Here is a 20,246-nt window from a genome sequence, read left to right on the forward strand (position 1 = left end):
CACCCCACTTCCACTGGACAAATCCTAGTCTTCCATCCTCGCTGCTCAGCTTCTGCTCCTAAGTCTGCATATCTAAGCTTTTTTCTTTCATAGGCTTCTTCCACTGAGTCTTCCCAAGGAACTGTCAGCTCAATGAAATAAACTATCCTTTGACTCACTGACCACAACACTAAGTCAGGCCTCTGCCTGGTACAAACTATTTCCTGGGGAACAACAAGCTTTCCCCCTAAATCTACTTGCATTTCCCAATCACGAGCACCTTCTAGGCGGCCACACCCTTGCCTCCTCACTAACTTATCTCTTCTGTGTTTCTCCCCCTCACGGACAAACTGAATTACTAAACTCCTATCCTTAACACCTTCTGAATTCACCTGTCTTCGTTTCCCTTCGATGCCTGCAGCTAAACATTTCAACACCTGGTTATGTCGCCATGTATATCGGCCTTGTGACAAGCTAACTTTACAGCCTGACAAAATATGCTTTAAGGTTGCAGTACGTGAACACAATGGGCATGATGGGTCCTCATTTACCCACAGCTTTAGGTTCTGGGGGGTTGGTAACACATCGTATGTAGCCCCTACCAGGAATCTAATACGATTCTCCTCCATACTCCACAGGTCCCTCCAACTAAGCTTCCTCTTCTCTACACTTTCCCAATTCAACCACTGTCCCTGTTTAGCCTGGGTCACTACCTTTGCACCCCTTACTATCTCCTCCTGTCTGCGTATCTGTTCCACAACCAGCTTTCTTTTATCTTTGAGACCTGCTGTATTCCATACCGGTTTGCCTGAGATACTGGCAGCTGAAGTATCCCTTTTCCATACAATGTAACACTACTTAGGTACCTAGGAGTACCCAACCACTTCCTAATATAGGAGCTAACCGACCTTTCAGTTCTCTCCACAATGGATATTGGAATTTCGTAAACTGACAATGGCCACATTAACCTAGGATATAGCCCAAATTACAAACACCACAACTTCAACTTTCCTGGAAGTCCTGATGTGTGTTTAATGTGTGTTTAATTTGTGTTTAATGTGTGTTTAATGTGTGTTTAATTTGTGTTAAATTTGTGTTTAATGTGTGTTTAATTTGTGTTTAATGTGTGTTTAATGTGTGTTTAATTTCTGTTTAAAGTGTGTTTAATTTGTGTTTAATGTGTGTTTAATTTCTGTTTAATGTGTGTTTAATGTGTGTTTAATTTGTGTTTAATGTGTGTTTAATTTGTGTTTGTGTGTTTAATTTGTGTTTAATGTGTGTTTAATGTGTGTTTAATTTGTGTTTAATGTGTGTTTAATTTGTGTTTAATTTGTGTTTAATGTGTGTTTTTCACAGGAACTCTGCTGCCTACTAGTGTTTTGGAGGTGTACCTGCAGAGTGACACAGACACACCACCGCACAGGTATAAATGTTTACAATACCACAGGCCATGTGTGTGGGCTCTGCATAGAGCTGACACACAAGTATAAATCTTGAGTGGATGTTTCAAGTAGTGAGGGGGATGCACCAGCAACTGGAAAACGCAAGTGCTCATAACTCAGTGGTTATTATGAGTCAAACTGACTTCAAATGTTGTGCAATGCATCCCCTTCACATCCCTTCACATCCCTTCACATTTGCTATTTAAAAAACAAATTGTAGGTCACCAGGTTAAAGAAAGTAAAACATGTGACATTTGTGGTCAGCTCAAGGATGTGTCTCAGCCCCTCAGGCTGCCACTCAGTCTGTCAGTCGACCAACAGCCAAGCAGCATGGAGATCACAGCACTGTGCACCATTATCGGTGAGTACTATATAATGTTTATGTGCATTATTACGAGACAAATATGTGACATGTGTGCGTGTTGGCATCTGTAATATTGGGGTCTGTTTTTGATTTGCAAGGTTTTACTAAATCTATTTTGCATTCTTATTTTAAAATATAAAGCCCCGTTTGTGATGTCAGGATGACACTACCTATTTTCATATGTGGGTGATATGTGAAGCTTTGACTACATCTACTGTATGCTACATGGCGCAGTTGCAAAGCTGTGAGGTGGCACATGGTGTCAACTTTGGGTATCTATTATAGATAGGTGGCAAACAGCCCTTTGGCATCATCAATCGCAAATAAACTCAACACAATTAATTTACAGCTTCTAATCAACCCCCACAATAGATGCAACCATTCTCCAGCTATTTTGCCAATAAGCTGCAGAGAGGAGCTTAAATTCACTCAGTTATTTTTCAAATCACATCCGGTATGAAACAAGGAAGCAACAAAATGCAGTCAAGGTGACAGGCCGCGCTTTGGTTTATTGTTCGCCTCTGTGAGACAGACTTCTGTTAGTTGCACTGTGAACACATTTACAATGCAAATCTCATTTTGTCACCATCTCTATGTTACGTTCAGCTTCTCTGAGAGTCGTTCCTGACAGATCCCATTTCTTTCTGAATGAGCCTGTTAGCCTGAGCTGTGAGGAGCCTGGAAACTCCTCTGACTGGAGAGTTAAGAGAAACACATCCAGGCATACAAACGAAGAGTGTTCCATAACGTGGGGAAGAAGAAATGGATCCCAGTGCTTCATTGATGACGTTTACATATTGGACAATGGAGTGTACTGGTGTGAGTCCGGAGCTGGAGAGTGCAGCAATGTCGTCAACATCACTGTGACTGGTGGGTTTATATGGACACCCATTTCCACCAGTAGAAGACGAAATACAAACTTCGTCTTGTGTTAGAAAAAGATCCCTGTTTGTCATTAGAATGAGAAACTTTGTTGAACTTAGTATTTCAAAATAATGACCTATATCTTGAAATATTGAGTTACAGACTTAAAATAATGAAAAATGTATTAAAAATAATAAAACTCAGTATCCAAAAACATGAGATAGTATCTTAAATTAGAAGAAACTCTCTTAAAATAATGACCTAATATCTCAAAATACTGAGGAACTTTCTCAGAATAATGTCTTAGTATCTAAAAAAACAAGAAACTCAATGTAATGACTTAGTATCTCAAAATAACAAGAAACTTTTTCAAAATAATGACTTAGTAAAAAAACAAGAAACTCTCAATGTAACTCTCAATGTAACAATGTGACTTAGTATCTCAAACTAATAAGAAATTTTCTCAAAATAATTAGTTAGTATCTCAAAATAAGGAGAAACTTCCAAAAAATTACATAGTAGGTCCATATAAAATAAAAGACTTTTTTTAAAAAAAAAATATATATATATATTAAGTTAGTCTTTCAAAATAATGAGTTTATAGCCTAAATAATGACATAGTAAGCCTTTATCAAAATGACGACTTATTTTTCTTAAAATATTAAGTTATTACTTTTAAAACAATGAGTTGAAACCCAAGAAACTCAATGTAATGACTTAGTATCTCAAAATACTGAGAAGCTTTCTCAAAATAATGGCTTAGTTTTCTTGAAATATTAAGTTAAAAACAATTTAAGTTTAAAACAATGAGTTGGTATCTCAAAATAAAAACAAAATGTTTGCCTATCTCAAAATAATGACTTAGTATCTCAAAATTACAAGAAACTGTCTAAAATCATGACTTTATATCTTAAAACATTAAAATAATGAGAAACTCTCAGATTAATGACTTAGGGCCTGTTCCAATACCAATATAGGTGGGTTTACTCAAGTGGGCCCCACATGGGTTATGCTACAGCTACCTGGGTACCAAGTAGGTATGGGCCCGTAATGGGCATCTTATCCTGGTCCCACTTGGGTAAAACCACCCTTTTGGGCAGCTGGCATGGGGCCATTATGGAACCCTTGGACAGCCCCATAAAGGGCCCATTTTTCAGCTCATTTACTACTCATATGGGCCCCACATACAAATGTTGGCTGGGTCACATTACGATAACATGCCAGGGATTGGGATTGGGCCTAAGTATCTCAAAATAAGGAGAAACTCCCCCAAAATGACATAATAGAAAATAAGAGTTTTAAATATATATATATATATATATATATATATATATATTATACTGTTAGTCTTTCAAAATATAATGACACAGTAAGCCTATCTCAAAATGATGACTTTTCTTGAAATAATAAGTTAGTATATATGAAAATAATGACTTAGTATCTCAAAATAAAGACATAGAAGGCACATATCAAAACAATTTTTTTTTATCCGTAAATAATAAGTCAGTATTTAAAAATAATGACTTAATAAATCAAAACAGTGACGTAGAATGTCAAAAATAATGACGTAGTAGGCCTATCTTGAAATGAAGAGAAAGTTTACTGGCTCATTATTTTGAGACTTCTGTAGCTTTATGAAACTACCAACAGCTAAATATCCAACATGCAAACCCTCAGTTACACACCCAGCATGTCTAGTTCACCAGACTTCACCAGAAAATGACCTCTAAACTTTTTCCTGACCTTTCTGCTGCTGTGTCGCTCAGGTGGCTCTGTGATCCTGGAGGGTCCTGTCCTCCCTGTACAGGAGAGACAAGCTGTGACTCTACGCTGCATAAATAAGACAACCTCCTCCTCCAATATGACGGCTGGATTTTATAAAGATGGCCTCCTCATTGGCAGCAGCTCAACAGGAAACATGACCATCAACAGTGTTTCAAAGTCTGATGAAGGTCTCTACAAGTGTGGCATCTCTGGAGCTGGAGAATCACCAGACAGCCGGCTGGTTGTCACAGGTGAGACGAGCTCCAGCCATGTTGTTATAGCCCTTAAAATAAGCTGAATATCAGGAGTTAGATGAGAAGATTGACAAACATGATCAATGCGTTTTTTTGCATCAAGGTCAAACTGTGTTTTTTCTCATCTGTTGTGTTTAAGCTGGGCGTCCTGAATCTTTTCAGTCCCCTCTGGTGCGCATTCTACTTCCTGTGGTGGGCGTCTGCCTCTTGCTTGTCTCTGTGATGCTGCTGTGCCTCTGGAGGAGCCACAAAGGTCAGCCTGTTTTCACGTAAACAAAATGACATTTTATACACCAGTGTTTCAGGGTTACCTGTGTCAAAGAGGGGAGCAGACCGAACCTTAAAGTGGACAAATATTCAAGTTACGAAGGTACGGAATTAGAATATTTACACAGCAGCTTGGACAGAGATAAAGACAAAGGTTTGAAGATTACTGACGGCATCTTTCACGTCTTTTATTATTAAAAGCTTGAGTTGCTTTTTAAATTCCAGAGCTTCAGTGAATGAATTGTTTCTAAAAATGAACAGACAAAACAGGCACAACTGTGAACGTCACCACCTACGCAGGCCTGACTGTGATGTTAACAGCGGAATGCGCACACTACATAAAGGGCCATGAAATATTTCTTTTATGCTTAGAAGAGCGACAAAAAGGTTTTGTGTTCCTGACATCAGTGGGAGGTGGAATTATGCACTTCTGGTTTCTGGTGTCACACATTGCTTCTTTGTTGATCGGAAAGACTGACTAGTTCACAAGTCTGGTTGACAACTTTAAGACGTTGGTGGATAAATCATTTCATTTTAGAAAACTGAAACAAAAGTCAACAGGTTGAGAGAAAAGCATGAGCGCCGGGTGCTTTCATTTTATCTTATCTTTCCCTTCTTCTGTAAATATTCAGTCTGATAAATACGGAAAAGTTGATCATGTTAGTGCAGGGCTACCCAGAGCTTTACATCTGTCCCACAGACGACAGGCCTACACACTTATAAACAGCTCCTAGGGGAAGATCAGCTCTGCACTCAGGGTTTCAGGTAAAGGTTGCAACCTCGGGCACAACCTGCTGCTTTGCTCTTGAGAGCTGGCACAAAAAAGGCGCAAGAGTAGCACCCAGCGCCTGACCTCGCGTTTTCCAGACAGATGCAAACAACATGCCTCGTTCCAATACCGGGGTCGAGGACACTGTCTTGTTTCTCCTCCACAGAGCGTAGTCCTTCCTGGACAAAGGAAATGGCTCACTGAGGATCCTCTTCTTCGACTTTTCCAGCGCATTCAAAACAATCCAACCCCTTCTCCTGCAGGAAAAACTGTCCACAATGTGTGTTGACCCCTCCATCATGTCTTGGATCACAGACTACCTCACTGACAGGCCGCAGTTTGTCAGGCTGAGAGGCTGCACATCAGACACTCCCCCAATCCCAAATGGATCCCTTACAGACTTGTTGACTCAAGCCCTAAGCCTTTACAGACCTAGGACCAATTAGGTTAAGAGCTAACCTGACGGAGAATTGGGACACCACTTCCCCTCACGTGAACGTGAAAAAAACCAATGGGAAGGCCAAGACAAGGGCTAAGGGGAAGAAATGGAATTGGTCCTTGGTCTGTAAGGGCTTGAGTCAATGAGGCTGTAAGGGATCCATTTGGGATTGGGGACTGTGACCAGCAGTAAAGGAGCACCGCAGGGGACTGTACTCTCCCCCCTCCTCTTCACCCTGTACACTGCCGACTTCCAGTACAACTCGGACACATGTCATATGCAGAAGGTTTCGGATGACACTGCCATTGTGGGGTGTATCAGGGGAGGCACTGAGGAGGAGTACAGGAACACTGTGGAGGACTTCGTGAAATGGTGTCGACTGAACCAGCTGCAGATTAACACCGCCAAAACCAAGGAATGGTAGTTGACTACAGGAGGACAAGTCCCCACCTGAAGCCAGTTTCCATCGAGGGGGCGGAGGTGGAGGTAGTCAGCTCCTACAAGTACCTTGGCCTGCAGCTGGACAGCAAATTGGATTGGTCTGTAAACACAGACCACCTCTACAGGAAAGGGCTGGCTTCCTTTAACATCTGCAGGAAGCTACTGCAGATGTTTGAGGGTCAGCCTGAGACTGGACAAACTCATCAGGCATACCAGCTCTGTGGTGGGCATGGAACAGGAGTCTGTGGTGGCAGTGGCAGAGAGGAGAACCATGGACAGACTGCTGGCTATTGCGGACAATGACAGCCACCCTCTGCACACTGCCATCAGCTCTCAAAGGAGCACGTTCAGTGGCAGACTGCGCTCACTGAACTGCTCCACGGACAGAATAAATGTCAGATTTCCACTGGATGCGTGTCCGTTGCAGAACAGCAGCGCTGGTTATCCGCTGGGTGCTCCGCCATCCGTCAATACCCACCGGCTGCGTTTGCTGTGCGGTGCAGCTCCGCCGAAAGACATCTGGGTGCACCTCCATGATTAACATCTCCTCGTCCATGGTGTTCACGGGGTGAAATGATGTCTGAAAACCTCTGACCTGTTGACTTCAGGCCTGCCTCTGTCCATTATGACGTTTTTAAGGTGTAGTGCAGGGAAATATGATCCGCCGTGAACACTATGTACTTTATTTTGAAAATTAACCGGATGTTTTATTGTGTTTCTGTGCACGACTTCCTGCCCCGCACGATCTGCTCTGTGCTGAATTGCTGCGTTGTGCTCCGGCGTCCGGCAAAAATAGAAGTCCTGCGTATCTGTTGCGGAGTGCTCCGGAGTGCCGGAGCTGAGACGGAGCTGGAACGCAGCACAGCCACAGCCGGTGGAAACACACACATTGACAAGAATGGAATCCTATCGGCTCTGCTGCCGTGCCGGAGCGGAGACGCAACCAACACGCATCTGGTGGAAATTGGCCTTAAGTCCTTTGTCCCCAGAGCAGTCAGACTGTACAACAGCACCTGCACTAACTAACTTCGTATCCCAGTAGACTCATTTTTAGCCACTTTAAGCCACTTCTGCCACTTTACAACACATAATGTATTTTATGCCTACACTTTTATTACCTCCGCCAAGGAGGTTATGTTTTCGCCGGTGTTGGTCTGTTTGTCTGCAAAATAACTCAAAAAGTTATGAACAGATTTTGATGACATTTTCAGGAAAGGTGGATAATGGGACAAGGAACAGATGATATAATTTTGGTGGTGATCAGTTGAAGCAAAGTGGATAAAATAATAAAAAAGTCTATCGTCTGACAGCCTCAGCAGCAATTCCAATTTCTAAAAAGATGGTGAAAATTCTGGTGGCCGGAAAGCACGTCTTGTTCTGCTAAATATTGTTGTAATTCTAAAGTTGAAATTAATGTTCTATGTTGGAAAAAAAGAAAGTGAAAAATACAAAAAGACATATTATATTCTGTGTTGGTACAAAATAAAAACGAAATAAATACACCACAGTGTCTCCATGGTGAAGGCATATATAACCGAATAATGATAGTGATGCAAATAATCTAATTGTGATGCAGGCTGCAAAATCTGATGCAGAGGGGGAGGGAATATCACCTACTTGGTGGAGGTCTGCACTCTGAGTACTTATCTAGTTATTCTTGTATTTTATCTTTCCTTTATTTTATATTTTAAGTATTATTTTTATTGGAATGTGTGTGTCATGGAGCAGCTGCAAGTGGATTTCCTTCGGGATCAATAAAGTATCTATCTATCTATCTATCTATCTATCTACTGTGTTAACAATGTTACTGATACTATTCTTTCTCACAACTTCAACTCAAACCATTGTGTTGCCCCGCCCAAAATTTATCATTTGAAAATATAAATATATAAATAAGACACTCATACCTTTCCACTGCCACTACCACCACTCCTGGACTGTTATAATTCTGTCATTTTTTTGCAATAAAAGAATACAACACATTCAATATTTACATCAAAACCAATACCCAATTTGCAACCGTGCATTAACTTTACAACAAATTAATTCTATTTAAAACACAAGGTTTGTTCAGCTCACCAGGCAAGCATGTGCAGAGGAGTGAGGCTCACACACCTGTGCTCCATGAGCCTCATAACAGCTCCACTTGACTTCCCAATTGCCTGGGTCCTAGTGTCCGCCTGCTAAACATGGTAGCCCTGGCCCTGGCCTGACCACTATTTACAGTTAACGAAATTTTGACCCAAACTTCTTCATGCTACTACAGCTCTATTTCAATGTTTGCATTTCTTTGTTTATCTTCATACTGTCATCCAAAAGCCCCAAACATCAAGCTAAATATCTTCCCTACAGTGTTTTCATTTCCCTTTTCTGGTTTATTTTAATTTGCCTTAAACAATGAGAACTTAAATGTCTAAACTCAGCATGGGTGTAACAGTGAGGAGTGTTGTGTTGCAGGTCAAATCGACCCTGATGATGTGTCGTACACTGATGTCACCATCACAAAGGAAGGTCAACCAAAGAGGGACAGAGGTAACACACACACACACACACACACACACACACATAGATACACACACATTGTTTATATAGACCACTGTGCTAAAATAACCACCAGCAACTGAGACTCTGAACTACAGACAAAAGACAGGAAACATGTCAGGTTTCACTTTTACTATTATGTGACTCTTGAGCCAACACTGTACTCAGACTGATGAGTCATCTCTCGCTGTGTTGTTCACTGTTGTGAAATACCCAACCAGGCCATGTGTGAATGCTTTGTATGTGAACAGAGATCACGCCCTCCCACCTACTTTTGTGTAACATGTGACACAATGAGTCATCACTGAAGTACAGTAAACAAAAGATAAGTCCTATCTAAAGCAGTTAAAGTTAGCCCCAATCCAGTGCTTGCTTTTTATTCTTTGTATAAGAACTGTCCACCCCACCACATACAGTACTGTACCTTGCTTGCTGATAGTTCAGTAGTTTCCATGTGTGTGTCCTCCTCAGAAACAGATGCAACCCTCTACTCAACAATCAAAATAGGACCCACCTGAGAGGAAACAGTGTTGAAATGCATCCCTACCCACACTTCCAACAACCTCTCCTTCGAAAAGCATGTCAATCAAATCACCAGTACTGCCTTCTTCCACCTAAAAATCAAAGCTCGTCTCCGCGCATCGCTCCACCTCTACTGCTGAAACCCTCATCCACGCCTTCATCACATCTAGAATTGACTGTAACAGCATCTTTATGATACATTATCCTAAGTCCTAAATAAACTATAAACAAGTACATCCAGAGCTCTGCTGCCTGATCACATCACCCCTGTCCTCCTGATCCTCCACTGGCTCCCTGTCCTACATCACATCCAAGTCAAAGTCCTTCTCCTCACTCACAAAGCCCTCCATAACCAGGCCCCGTCCCACCTCACTGACCTGCTCCACCGCCACACTACTTCCTGCAGCCTCCGCTCCTCTGATGCCGACCTCCTGACTCCACCACTCAGGGCAGAGCACCACACCGGGGGTGACAGAGCCTTCTCCATAGCTGCCCCCTCCCTCTGGAACTCATGTCTGAATGCTATTATGTGTATTTTACTGTATTCTATTTTATGATCGTTTATAACTAATGTAAAGTGTCTTTAAGTAACATGAAAAGCACTCAGTAAATATAAATATTATTATTATTTTCATGTATGAAACTGAAGAAATATTCAGTGCATGTTTGTAGAAAATACGATGGATTACAGTCTTCTTTTTCCCAACATTGCTTTCCTTTTATACTTTATTTTTATTTGTCTACTCTGTCTCACCTCCACAGGTTTTGTTTTGTATTAGTCTGTCCCATTTTTTAACAATTGTACTAATAAACTACACCTGATCAACTTAATACAGTCAGAAATACAGTCTATGCACTTACGCAAACGTAGACAAACATTTGCATAAATACACACAGACATGTTTAAAACCTTTGAAAATACAACACATTCTCACTCTCAAATCGTCACATGACAAACTGTGACGCTCTAGGTCCCCCTCCAGCGTCAGTTTTGGACGCTCAGGGAAGGCGTGTCAACTTCTGCTCCTTACATGCAGTGTGTCTCTTCAAAATAAACTTCAGTTTTCACAGAAAAAGTACAGCTTCCTCTTGTGACACTTTCGATACGCTAACAATGTAGGTAAAACACTTTATTTTAAGTTAATTTCCTTAGGTTTAGACAACAAAACTCTGGTTAGATTTATAAATTAACATCATGGTTTGGCTTCAAATTCACACAAGAGATGAACAGCAAGCAAGCAGGTGAGGTTCAGAGTTTGTTTGACCTGTCCACCACCCCTCCCACACTCCCTAGATGGACTTTATTGCTCTTTATATCACAGTAGTTCCCGCCTGGTGCGTATCATACCATTACAAAAAATCCCCCCATGTGTCAATGTCTGATGCAATCGTCTACCAACAAAACGGCGGTATTCGATGAGTCAGGCTGTTGCCTGCTGTGTCTAAACCTGCACCCAGTGCAAATTATATCACCGTGAAAGGTGCCACTGTGCATCAGTGGCTGATGCTGTCATCACTGATGAGTTGAGAGTCAGAATGGGCTGAGGTACCCCTTCAGCATCAGTTTTGGACACTCAGGGAAGGTTTCGTCTCGTTACACTCTCAATACACTTACAACGTTGGTAAAACATTTAATTTCTAGGTAAATTTCTTTAGAGTTAGGCAACAAAACTCTGCTTAGATTCGTAAAATAACATCATGGTTTAGCTCCCGGGTGAAAGCCGGATCCATCCACCGCCACTTCCACCCAACCTGTTCAGACTCCCGCTCCCTTAACTTAGGTTGTTGTCCCGCTGCGTGTCCCTCTGACACTGCCCTGCTGTGAATCATTTCACCGTAAAAGGATGGCTTTTGTCATCAGTGTCTGATGCCGAAAGTCACTGCCCAAGCGCCAATACTCGAGACCGGGTTGTAGAAACTGCTGTTGTCGGATGCTTATCATCCGCCACAAGGAGTGCCTCTGTGGGTCTATGTCTAACACAATCGTCCACTGACAAAACAGCAGTATATGAAGAGTTAGGAAGGAGAATGGGCTGAGGTACCCCTCCAGCGTCAGTTTTGGGTGCTTAGGGAAGGTGTGTCAATTTCTGCTCGTTTTCCGCTTTGTTTTTAGGTGTACTTTAAGCAACAAAAGTATGTGGTTAGGTTTTGGTTTGGCTTTAAAAAGTAAGTTTTTTAGTAACATAATGTGGTCACATAACACACCTTACACATGTCACCAGGCATACATCATTTGTGAGGTAGAAATAGAATTAAAGCCATTTTCATATGCACCGTTGCCATTGCAACCAATGCAGCAGGCAGCTTTCCATGTACACAAACCAACTTACAGAAAGTCCCAAACTCACTGAGGTAAAGCTTAACAGTAACAACCAAACAAGCAGTGGAGTCCTACATTCTCAAATAAGCAATCGCTTATTCAATAGCTTTTGAATTATCACTGATATTCCCTGGTTCTTGTATTGCTTGTAAACTGAAACTGTTGCTGCCTCTGGAGTTTCCTCAACCTCCCCTCCTAATCATTTTATGCAGACTTGACTCGTGATCTACAACAGCTGCTCAGAGTGTCGGGAAATGCCACCACCCAGAGCGTCTCATAACGCCACTAAAGGGTGTCTCGGTTCTTCAGTATCGCTGAGGGCCACTGACCAAGCTTCACTCGCATCTGAGGAGTTGGAGGTGGGATCTAGTTGTACAACGAAATTGAAAGCTCTGCCTTTGTTTCAGCCTTGCGTTCACCCTGTTTCTTTCTCTCGCAAAATTAAGGCAAAAAGTTGAATTTAGAATTTTTGTGAATTCAACTGGCTGGACAAGAATAAAAACTGAAACACGACAGAGGGAGTTTTTCTGTTCATCTGTCAGCAGATGTAAATTATCTTGAAACTCCGCTGTGATTTGCTCAGGAAGTAGTCTCGAAGCATGGGTGTACGGTTTCACCTGTCTTATTTGTAATCCTATTTTTAGAACTGCACAGTATCTATTATTTATTATCTTACTATGAATAGGCTCTTTAAACAGGTATGCCTTCATTCCTTTCAATAATGATTTACTCCACTTCCTCATTGCCTGCCTGTTATTTTCCCACTATGACCTTACACATACGTCAGCCTGCTCATACGTGGACTTTGATACCTAATGAGAAGAACCTTACTACTTACTACTACTGATTTTGATCACATATCATTCTTTTTTAAATGCATTTACATAACTGTATTTTATTGGATAGTTCAGATCTGCTTCACATTAACATGTGTTTGACATGTCAATGAAACAACAGAAAGATTTAACCTTCTGACACCCAAGCTTTTGTTTGGTATGCATTTTTGATTTCTCTGTTTGAGATAAGTCGTACCTGTTAAGTATAAAAAACAGCTAAGAATTGTCTTGGAACAGTTAATAGTCCGCATATGGAGACATTGGGAGGACTTTTGATAGTCACAAGTGTGTAATAACGTCTAAAACTCTTAATTTCAACACCTAAAAACAAGGCGGTCTCACCCCAAAGTTGTCAAAATGCAGCACTTGGGCAGTGTCTTGTGGCGTCAGACACTGACGAAAAAAGCCGTCCTTCCACATCGGCATGATACATGGCCGGTCTCCATTATAATTTAAAGGCACTTGGCAGTCAGGGAAACGCGAAGGGGCAAGAACAAAAGTTAAGGCTGCAAAAGTCTGCATAGGGTAGGTGGGTGGATGGGTCCAACAAACACAGGCTTTCACCCAGGAATGTTGTGTTCGTGTCCAAACCCTTTTCTTTTTTCTGAAACCTAACGTCATGTTTTTGTTGTTGGAAGAAAACAAACGTCAATTTGCGGTGTTGTACTAACGTAGTGCTTTTATTTTGAAAGAAACTATGAAAACTTTACATTTCCTATGAAAACAGAAGTGTATTTTGAAAGAAGACAATGCATGTCACAGGCAGAACTTGACACGGCATCCCAGAATGTCAACAACCAACACACCCAGGGTACCTTGACCAAACGTCTATATGTGACGAGATTGTTTGCGAAACAGGTAACGGATAGGATTTGTTTTATTTAGCTTGGCGCCACCTAGTGGTGTTGCATCGCACTGTCGCAATGACCAAATTGACCGTGGGGATCAAAGATCGCTGCTTGACAATGTCCACTCAAGAGTTAAGTTCAAATTTCTCACATTTTGGTTTTCAAAAGCTATTATAAGTCTGTTATATGCTGCCCTAAGTTATAAGTTAGCGTTATTATAAGTCTGAGTAGTAATTACTTCGGTCAGTCACACAAGTAACTTAGCTACTAGTTAGCTAACAGTAGCAAGCTATCGTTATTGCTAGCTAGCGTACTTCTATGGATGTAGCTTGTTTTAGTAAGTTACATAACGTCTGTAGGGTGGTAGGTCAGGTTCTATCCCTTATCAGGACGAAGGTCTGGGTCTCGTTCCGACATGGACCTGGGAGCAGCTGGAGGGAACGTGAATGAATTCTTTTTAGCTGCCATTGTGCTCGTGACTCAATTATCTCATGCCCAACTCCTCATAAGGACACGCTCCAGTCCCTGATTGGCTGACCGACCAATTTTGCAATACATGACGTGTTTCCTGCCGTAAAGCAGGTTTTTGCCGCGAAATGTCGGCACCGGTGGCAGAAGCTTATTGCAAAGCCACTAAGTAACCTATGTACATGCTGATACTCTGATTTTACTGTGGCCACTACCCTGTGCAACCCACATTATTTTCATAATGATATATTTAGGAAAATATGCTATCTGTTGCCTCTTGAACATAAAGTCACAGCCAAAAGCTGCAAATGTAGCTTAGCGTAAATACAGGAAACAGAGCAAAAACAGTTGTTTGCCTCTATCCAAAGATGTACAGACATTAAATTGCAAACCTCATCCAAATATAAGCAAAAAAAAAAAACCCTAATAAATGCATTAACCAAAATGTTGACCCTTTCCTTTAACTAGACTTCTAAAGAACTTTGTCTTTTCAACCAAATTTAGCCAGTTTTAACCGAAATGTCTTGCAAACCATCAAAACAATTCTTACCTGATAATGACGTAAAAAGTGCCTGACTCATCTCTCATGTGAGACACATGGATGCCAGATGGGAAACAACCAGAAATACAAGTTCTCATCCATAGTATCTTGTGACTCTCCTGGCATCAACACCAAGGAAATACAGTAGTAGCATCCTTGTAGAGAGCCTAATTTTTTCCCTTTACCATCATCAGGGAGGTTTTCATTCTCATCTGATCAATAGTCAGCTGTTTTCTGGGGCTTTTTTTAGTAGCAGATGCTACTGAGACTTATTCTGCATCCAGTTTCCTCCTACAGTCTGAACACAGTCTGCCTGTACGTGACTAAGAGTGTTTATCCTCAACATAACATGCGTAAACCCGTCCTGAGGCTGTCTCACTTCTTGCTCAGCACATGCTGTGATTGGCTCCAGCCCTTCCATGACACTCGCAGGGAGGGCATGTCATGTTTATCATATCATAACTTTTAATCTCTGATCCAAATATAAACCAAGCGGTAGCCCCACCACATAAAAGACAAGAACGTGACAGTGCTCTCTGAATACAAAGCCTGATGGTACACGTTGACACCTTGATAGGGGTCATGTATTAACTTCACTGGCTTTAAACTGTGTTTATGTGCCGGTTTTGTGCATTTTTCTCTTGTAATTTTGAAAAATACTGTGCGTGTAGTTGCAGGCAAGGCAAGTTTTTTTGCATAGCATCTTTCTGACACAGAGACAAAATAAAAAATGCAGTACATAAGGCAAAAACAAAAACCACACTGAAGAGGCAAATAGAATTAATTCAATCATCAAATTAACCATGTCCACTAGCTGAATCTTTACAAGGGATCATAAAATTAAAAATAATTTAAAAAAAAACCTCATTACATAACAGCTACAAAAGAAGAGCGTTGGAAGGTAAAACTTTCTATCTACAAATAGATATATATATGTGCCTCTTTCAGCAATCATTTCCAAACTTTGTGCATCGACTGAGACATGATCCTAGATGATGCAAACTGAATTGTGGACACATCTGTGTCTGTTTTTGTGTTTGAAGTGCCCCCTAGTGGTCGATTTGAATAAAACTTCAGGTTGTGATTCAGGTACTGATGTGGAGGTGCCCTAGTTTTGTGATGACTGGCTCAACGGTTAAGGAGTTAAACACATTAGTGCTGGTCTGGTCAGTTGGTTCAGTTTGCTTTGGTTTCTGGCTCTGACGCCACTGCTCCTGCACATTGCAGCAAAAAGACTGTATTGTTACATGACAGTTTCCTCAGGAGGTCTGTTGTCAATGTCAACTTTAGAGTGGTTGTTTTTATCCACTACCACCACGTCCTCTCCCAGAATTTTAACGAGGTCAACAGCAACTCTTCTTATCCTGATGAAATGGTTGGTTTGGTTTGGGTCCCCCGTGGGGCATCTTAAGGCAAGTCCAACACAGACAAGCAGTAGAGCTGCTGCCAAGAGGCCGATCCTCTCCCGACTCCCTGGTTGTAGGCTCACTGTTTCAGCAGTTGTGGTAAAAGATAAAGAGTCAAAGACTTCCTGAAGTGGAAACTTTTCAGTAAAACAAATTAACCACAGCAGATTGAGACTTTTCCATCAAAAGATAGCCTCAGTATAATCCTATTTGGCATCACTGGCAGACATCATAAAAGTGCAACGCCATAATTTTTTACTTCACCAAAGCTGCAATGTGCATATTAAAGATATGAAGTTTTGCTTGCTACAAACTGTGTGCAGAAATTCTCCCAAAAGAACCACAATGCTTCTGTTGAGTGACTGAAGAAAGTGTTTGGAGGGATATTTGAAATCAGGCCTCATCCTCTGACTTTCCTTTCAGTTCATAATATATATATTTTTTGTTTATGACCAAATGCCTGCAAAACTGGGTAATTCAGCTCAGGCAAAGTTTCTGTTTAGTGCTTATTAGCGTGCTAAAATGCTAAACTAAGATCCTTAGACTCTTTGTATAGTTTAATTTACTGAATTCTACTGAATCAACTTACCAGTGACAGTGAGCCGACATGTAGCAGTGCTATCACCATAATTTGTTGACACCTCACATACATACAGGCCCGAGTCATTAGTCCTGAGTCTGGACACATGAGCAGAAACACACACGAACAACATCTGTACCATGACAATGTAGGTGAGGTAAACATGGTTATGGATAAAATAATGAATTTTTGGCTAATTAAATAGTCTATAATTAAGGATCTTTTATTTTGTGTGAATTTTGGAGCACTCTGCAGTAATGGTAATCCTGATTTGGTAATCCTTAAAAGTCTGTGCGTGGATCAAAGTGATCCTATCCAGTTCTTTTTTGAACAACCGGGACAAAAGGGAGCTGGATTACGTGATCCATGGAAGAAAGAAAAAGGATTACCAAAACAGGATCATTTTTTAACTGCATTACGGCTGGAAAGCAGAAAACTACATTAAAACAATGAAGTGCTAAAAGATGGCCGGCACAGACCGCAGGCCGTAAAGAAGGGATGAGAAATCGGAGTGGGATAGAATACTCACCTATGCAGCTGTGCTCTACACATCATTATCATTATCATTATCATTAACCTCTTGGGGGAAACAAGAGTTTCACATTAATCTGGCAAAGTTTCTAAATTAAGCTCAGGGCTTTAGCAGCATAACCCGGACAAAAAGAAACAAAATGAACAAACAAAACTCACCAAGAATGAACCAAAATGACCAAGAACAAACCAAAATCAACAAGAACGAACCAAAAACAACAAGAACAAACCAAATCCACCAAGAACGAACCAAAATCAACAAGAACAAACCAAAATCACCAAGAGCGAACCAAAAACAACAAGAACGAACCAAAATCACCAAGAACAAACCAAAATCAACAAGAACGAACCAAAAAAAACAAGAACAAACCAAATCCACCAAGAACTAACCAAAATCAACAAGAACAAACCAAAACCAACAAGAACGAACCACAATCAACAAGAATGAACCAAATCCACCAAGAATGAACCAAAATCAACAAGAACAAACCAAAATCAACAAGAACGAACCAAAAAAAACAAGAACGAACCCAAATCACCAAAAACAAACCAGAATCAACAAGAACAAACCAAAATCACCAAGAACAAACCAAAATCAACAAGAACGAACCAAATCAATTCAATCAATCAATCAATTTTATTTATAAAGCCCAATATCACAAATCACAATTTGCCTCACAGGGCTTTACAGCATACGACATCCCTCTGTCCTTATGACCCTCGCAGCAGATAAGGAAAAACTCCCCAAAAAAAACCTTTAACGGGGAAAAAAATGGTAGAAACCTCAGGAAGAGCAACTGAGGAGGGTTCCCTCTTCCAGGACGGACAGACGTGCAATAGATGTCGTACAGAACAGATCAGCATAATAAATTAACAGTAATCCACATGACACAATGAGACAGAGAGAGAGAGAGAGAGAGAGAGAGAGAGAAAGAGAGAGAGAGAGATGCAGGTAATGACAGTAGCTTACAACAACATTATTGAAAGTAATAATATTATAGTTATAGTTCTGGCTACTGTGGTACAATATGTTGAAAGTATGTATTAATATCTGACAGTATACATGTGTGACAATAGTCATATGTGTATAATAACAGTAGAAGTATGACTAATGACTAATGATGGCAGCAGCAGCAGGACACATCTGGCAGGACCACGGCAGCAGCACAACCCCACACGTCACGCTGTCCAGGCACCGCTGCGATATGAGTTAATCTGAGAGACAGTGGAGCACAAAGGCTCCGGAGAAGAAGCCAAGTTAGTGACATCCAGAATGGCCGAGTTAGCAAGATGCAGTAATAGAATACGAGAGAGAGAGAGAGAAGGAGAGAAGGTGCCCGGTGTATTATAGGGGGGTCCTCCGGCAGACTAGGCCTAAGTCAGCCTAACTAGGGGCTGGTACAGGGCAAGCCTGAGCCAGCCCCTGACTCCTGATCTACTTTTGGAGACTTTAGGGACCACGAGTAACCCTGCCTTCTCAGAAAAATCAACAAGAACGAACCAAAATCAACAAGAACAAACCAAAATCACCAAGAACAAACCACAATCACCAAGAACGAACCAAAATCAACAAGAATGAACCAAAATCAACAAGAACAAACCAAAATCACCAAGAACGAACCAAAATCAACAGGAACGAACCAAAATCACCAAGAACAAACCACAATCACCAAGAACGAACCACAATCACCAAGAACGAACCACAATCACCAAGAACGAACCAAAATCAACAAGAACAAACCAAAATCACCAAGAACGAACCAAAATCAACAAGAACAAACCAAAATCACCAAGAACAAACCACAATCACCAAGAACGAACCAAAATCAACAAGAACAAACCACAATCACCAAGAACGAACCAAAATCAACAAGAACGAACCAAAATCAACAAGAACAAACCAAAATCACCAAGAACAAACCACAATCACCAAGAATGAACCAAAATCACCAAGAACAAACCACAATCACCAAGAACGAACCAAAATCAACAAGAACAAACCACAATCACCAAGAACGAACCAAAATCAACAAGAACGAACCAAAATCAACAAGAACAAACCAAAATCACCAAGAACGAAATAAAATCACCAAGAATGAACAAAAATCACCAAGAACGAACCACAATCACCAAGAACGAACCAAAATCACCAAGAACGAAATAAAATCAACAAGAATGAACAAAAAACACCAAGAACGAACCAAAATCACCAAGAACGAAATAAAATCACCAAGAATTAACCAAAATCACCAAGAACAAACCAAAATCACCAAGAACGAACCAAAATCAACAAGAACAAACCAAAATCACCAAGAACGAAACAGCAGTGGCAGTAGCATCTACAAAAAGAGCAGATTAATGAATTAATACACTAGGTGGGCTACATTTCTGTAAGCTTGTGTTGACATCTTAAAATCTTACAACATGTGCTCCGTCTTCTGCATATAATGTGTATTTTGGGAAACCGTAGGCTATAATCAAGCCTGACGACTCATCTGATTTAATATCACCTTCAGAATTATCCGACACCACCACCACCACCACCACCAGTGAGCCCCCTCCACCAGCAGACATGATACCACAAGTGCTGCTTCTGAGGAGAGAGAAATCCCTGACCAGAGGCAAGCAAAGAAAAGAGGAAGTAAGTATTTGGGGATAGACCCCATGATGATGATGATGATGATGATGATGATGATGATGATGATTTATGAAGATTGCTTTGTATTTCAATGTAAATCACCCCTGGTTACATTTAAACTAACATATAGTTCAGGTACATATTGATGCTTAAACGAGTAGACGAGCTTGGGCTTAGTCAGAATAATATTATTATGTCATCATGGCTGGTATGTGTCCTGTCCTCCTGACCTCAGGTGCCACCTGGGAAAATGATTTCAGTATTACTTAATACGTGTTTTCTGTTACCCAGGAAAAAGGAGAGATGACAACCAGGATGCTCTTCTTGCATACCTGGTTGAATCACATGAGAGGGCCGAGGCGAGAGAGGAGAGGATGATGACACACAAGGAGCAGAGCACCACTACTCTGCTGGAGCTGGTGCAGAGGATGG

At 41.1% G+C, this 20,246-nt stretch overlaps 1 protein-coding gene and 1 long non-coding RNA gene across 2 annotated transcripts; both read left to right on the forward strand.

The window, feature by feature from the left end:
- Positions 1-1,693: 1,693 nt before the first annotated feature.
- Positions 1,694-10,930, forward strand: LOC144459698 (uncharacterized). Its single transcript, XM_078164151.1, has 6 exons — positions 1,694-1,782; positions 2,392-2,655; positions 4,416-4,664; positions 4,807-4,920; positions 9,041-9,115; positions 9,596-10,930. Exons 1-6 carry the CDS (start codon positions 1,752-1,754, stop codon positions 9,640-9,642), a joined length of 780 nt encoding a protein of 259 aa, XP_078020277.1. The 5' UTR covers positions 1,694-1,751; the 3' UTR covers positions 9,643-10,930.
- Positions 10,931-12,119: 1,189 nt separating this feature from the next.
- LOC144459699 (uncharacterized) lies at positions 12,120-20,217 on the forward strand. The gene is made up of 3 exons (XR_013488522.1): positions 12,120-12,325; positions 19,693-19,817; positions 20,106-20,217. It is a non-coding gene; the product is annotated as an uncharacterized LOC144459699 (long non-coding RNA).
- The last annotated feature ends 29 nt before the right edge of the window (positions 20,218-20,246 follow it).

Source organism: Epinephelus lanceolatus, chromosome 22, assembly GCF_041903045.1.
Source record: "Epinephelus lanceolatus isolate andai-2023 chromosome 22, ASM4190304v1, whole genome shotgun sequence".
In the NCBI taxonomy this organism is placed as follows: domain Eukaryota; kingdom Metazoa; phylum Chordata; class Actinopteri; order Perciformes; family Serranidae; genus Epinephelus; species Epinephelus lanceolatus.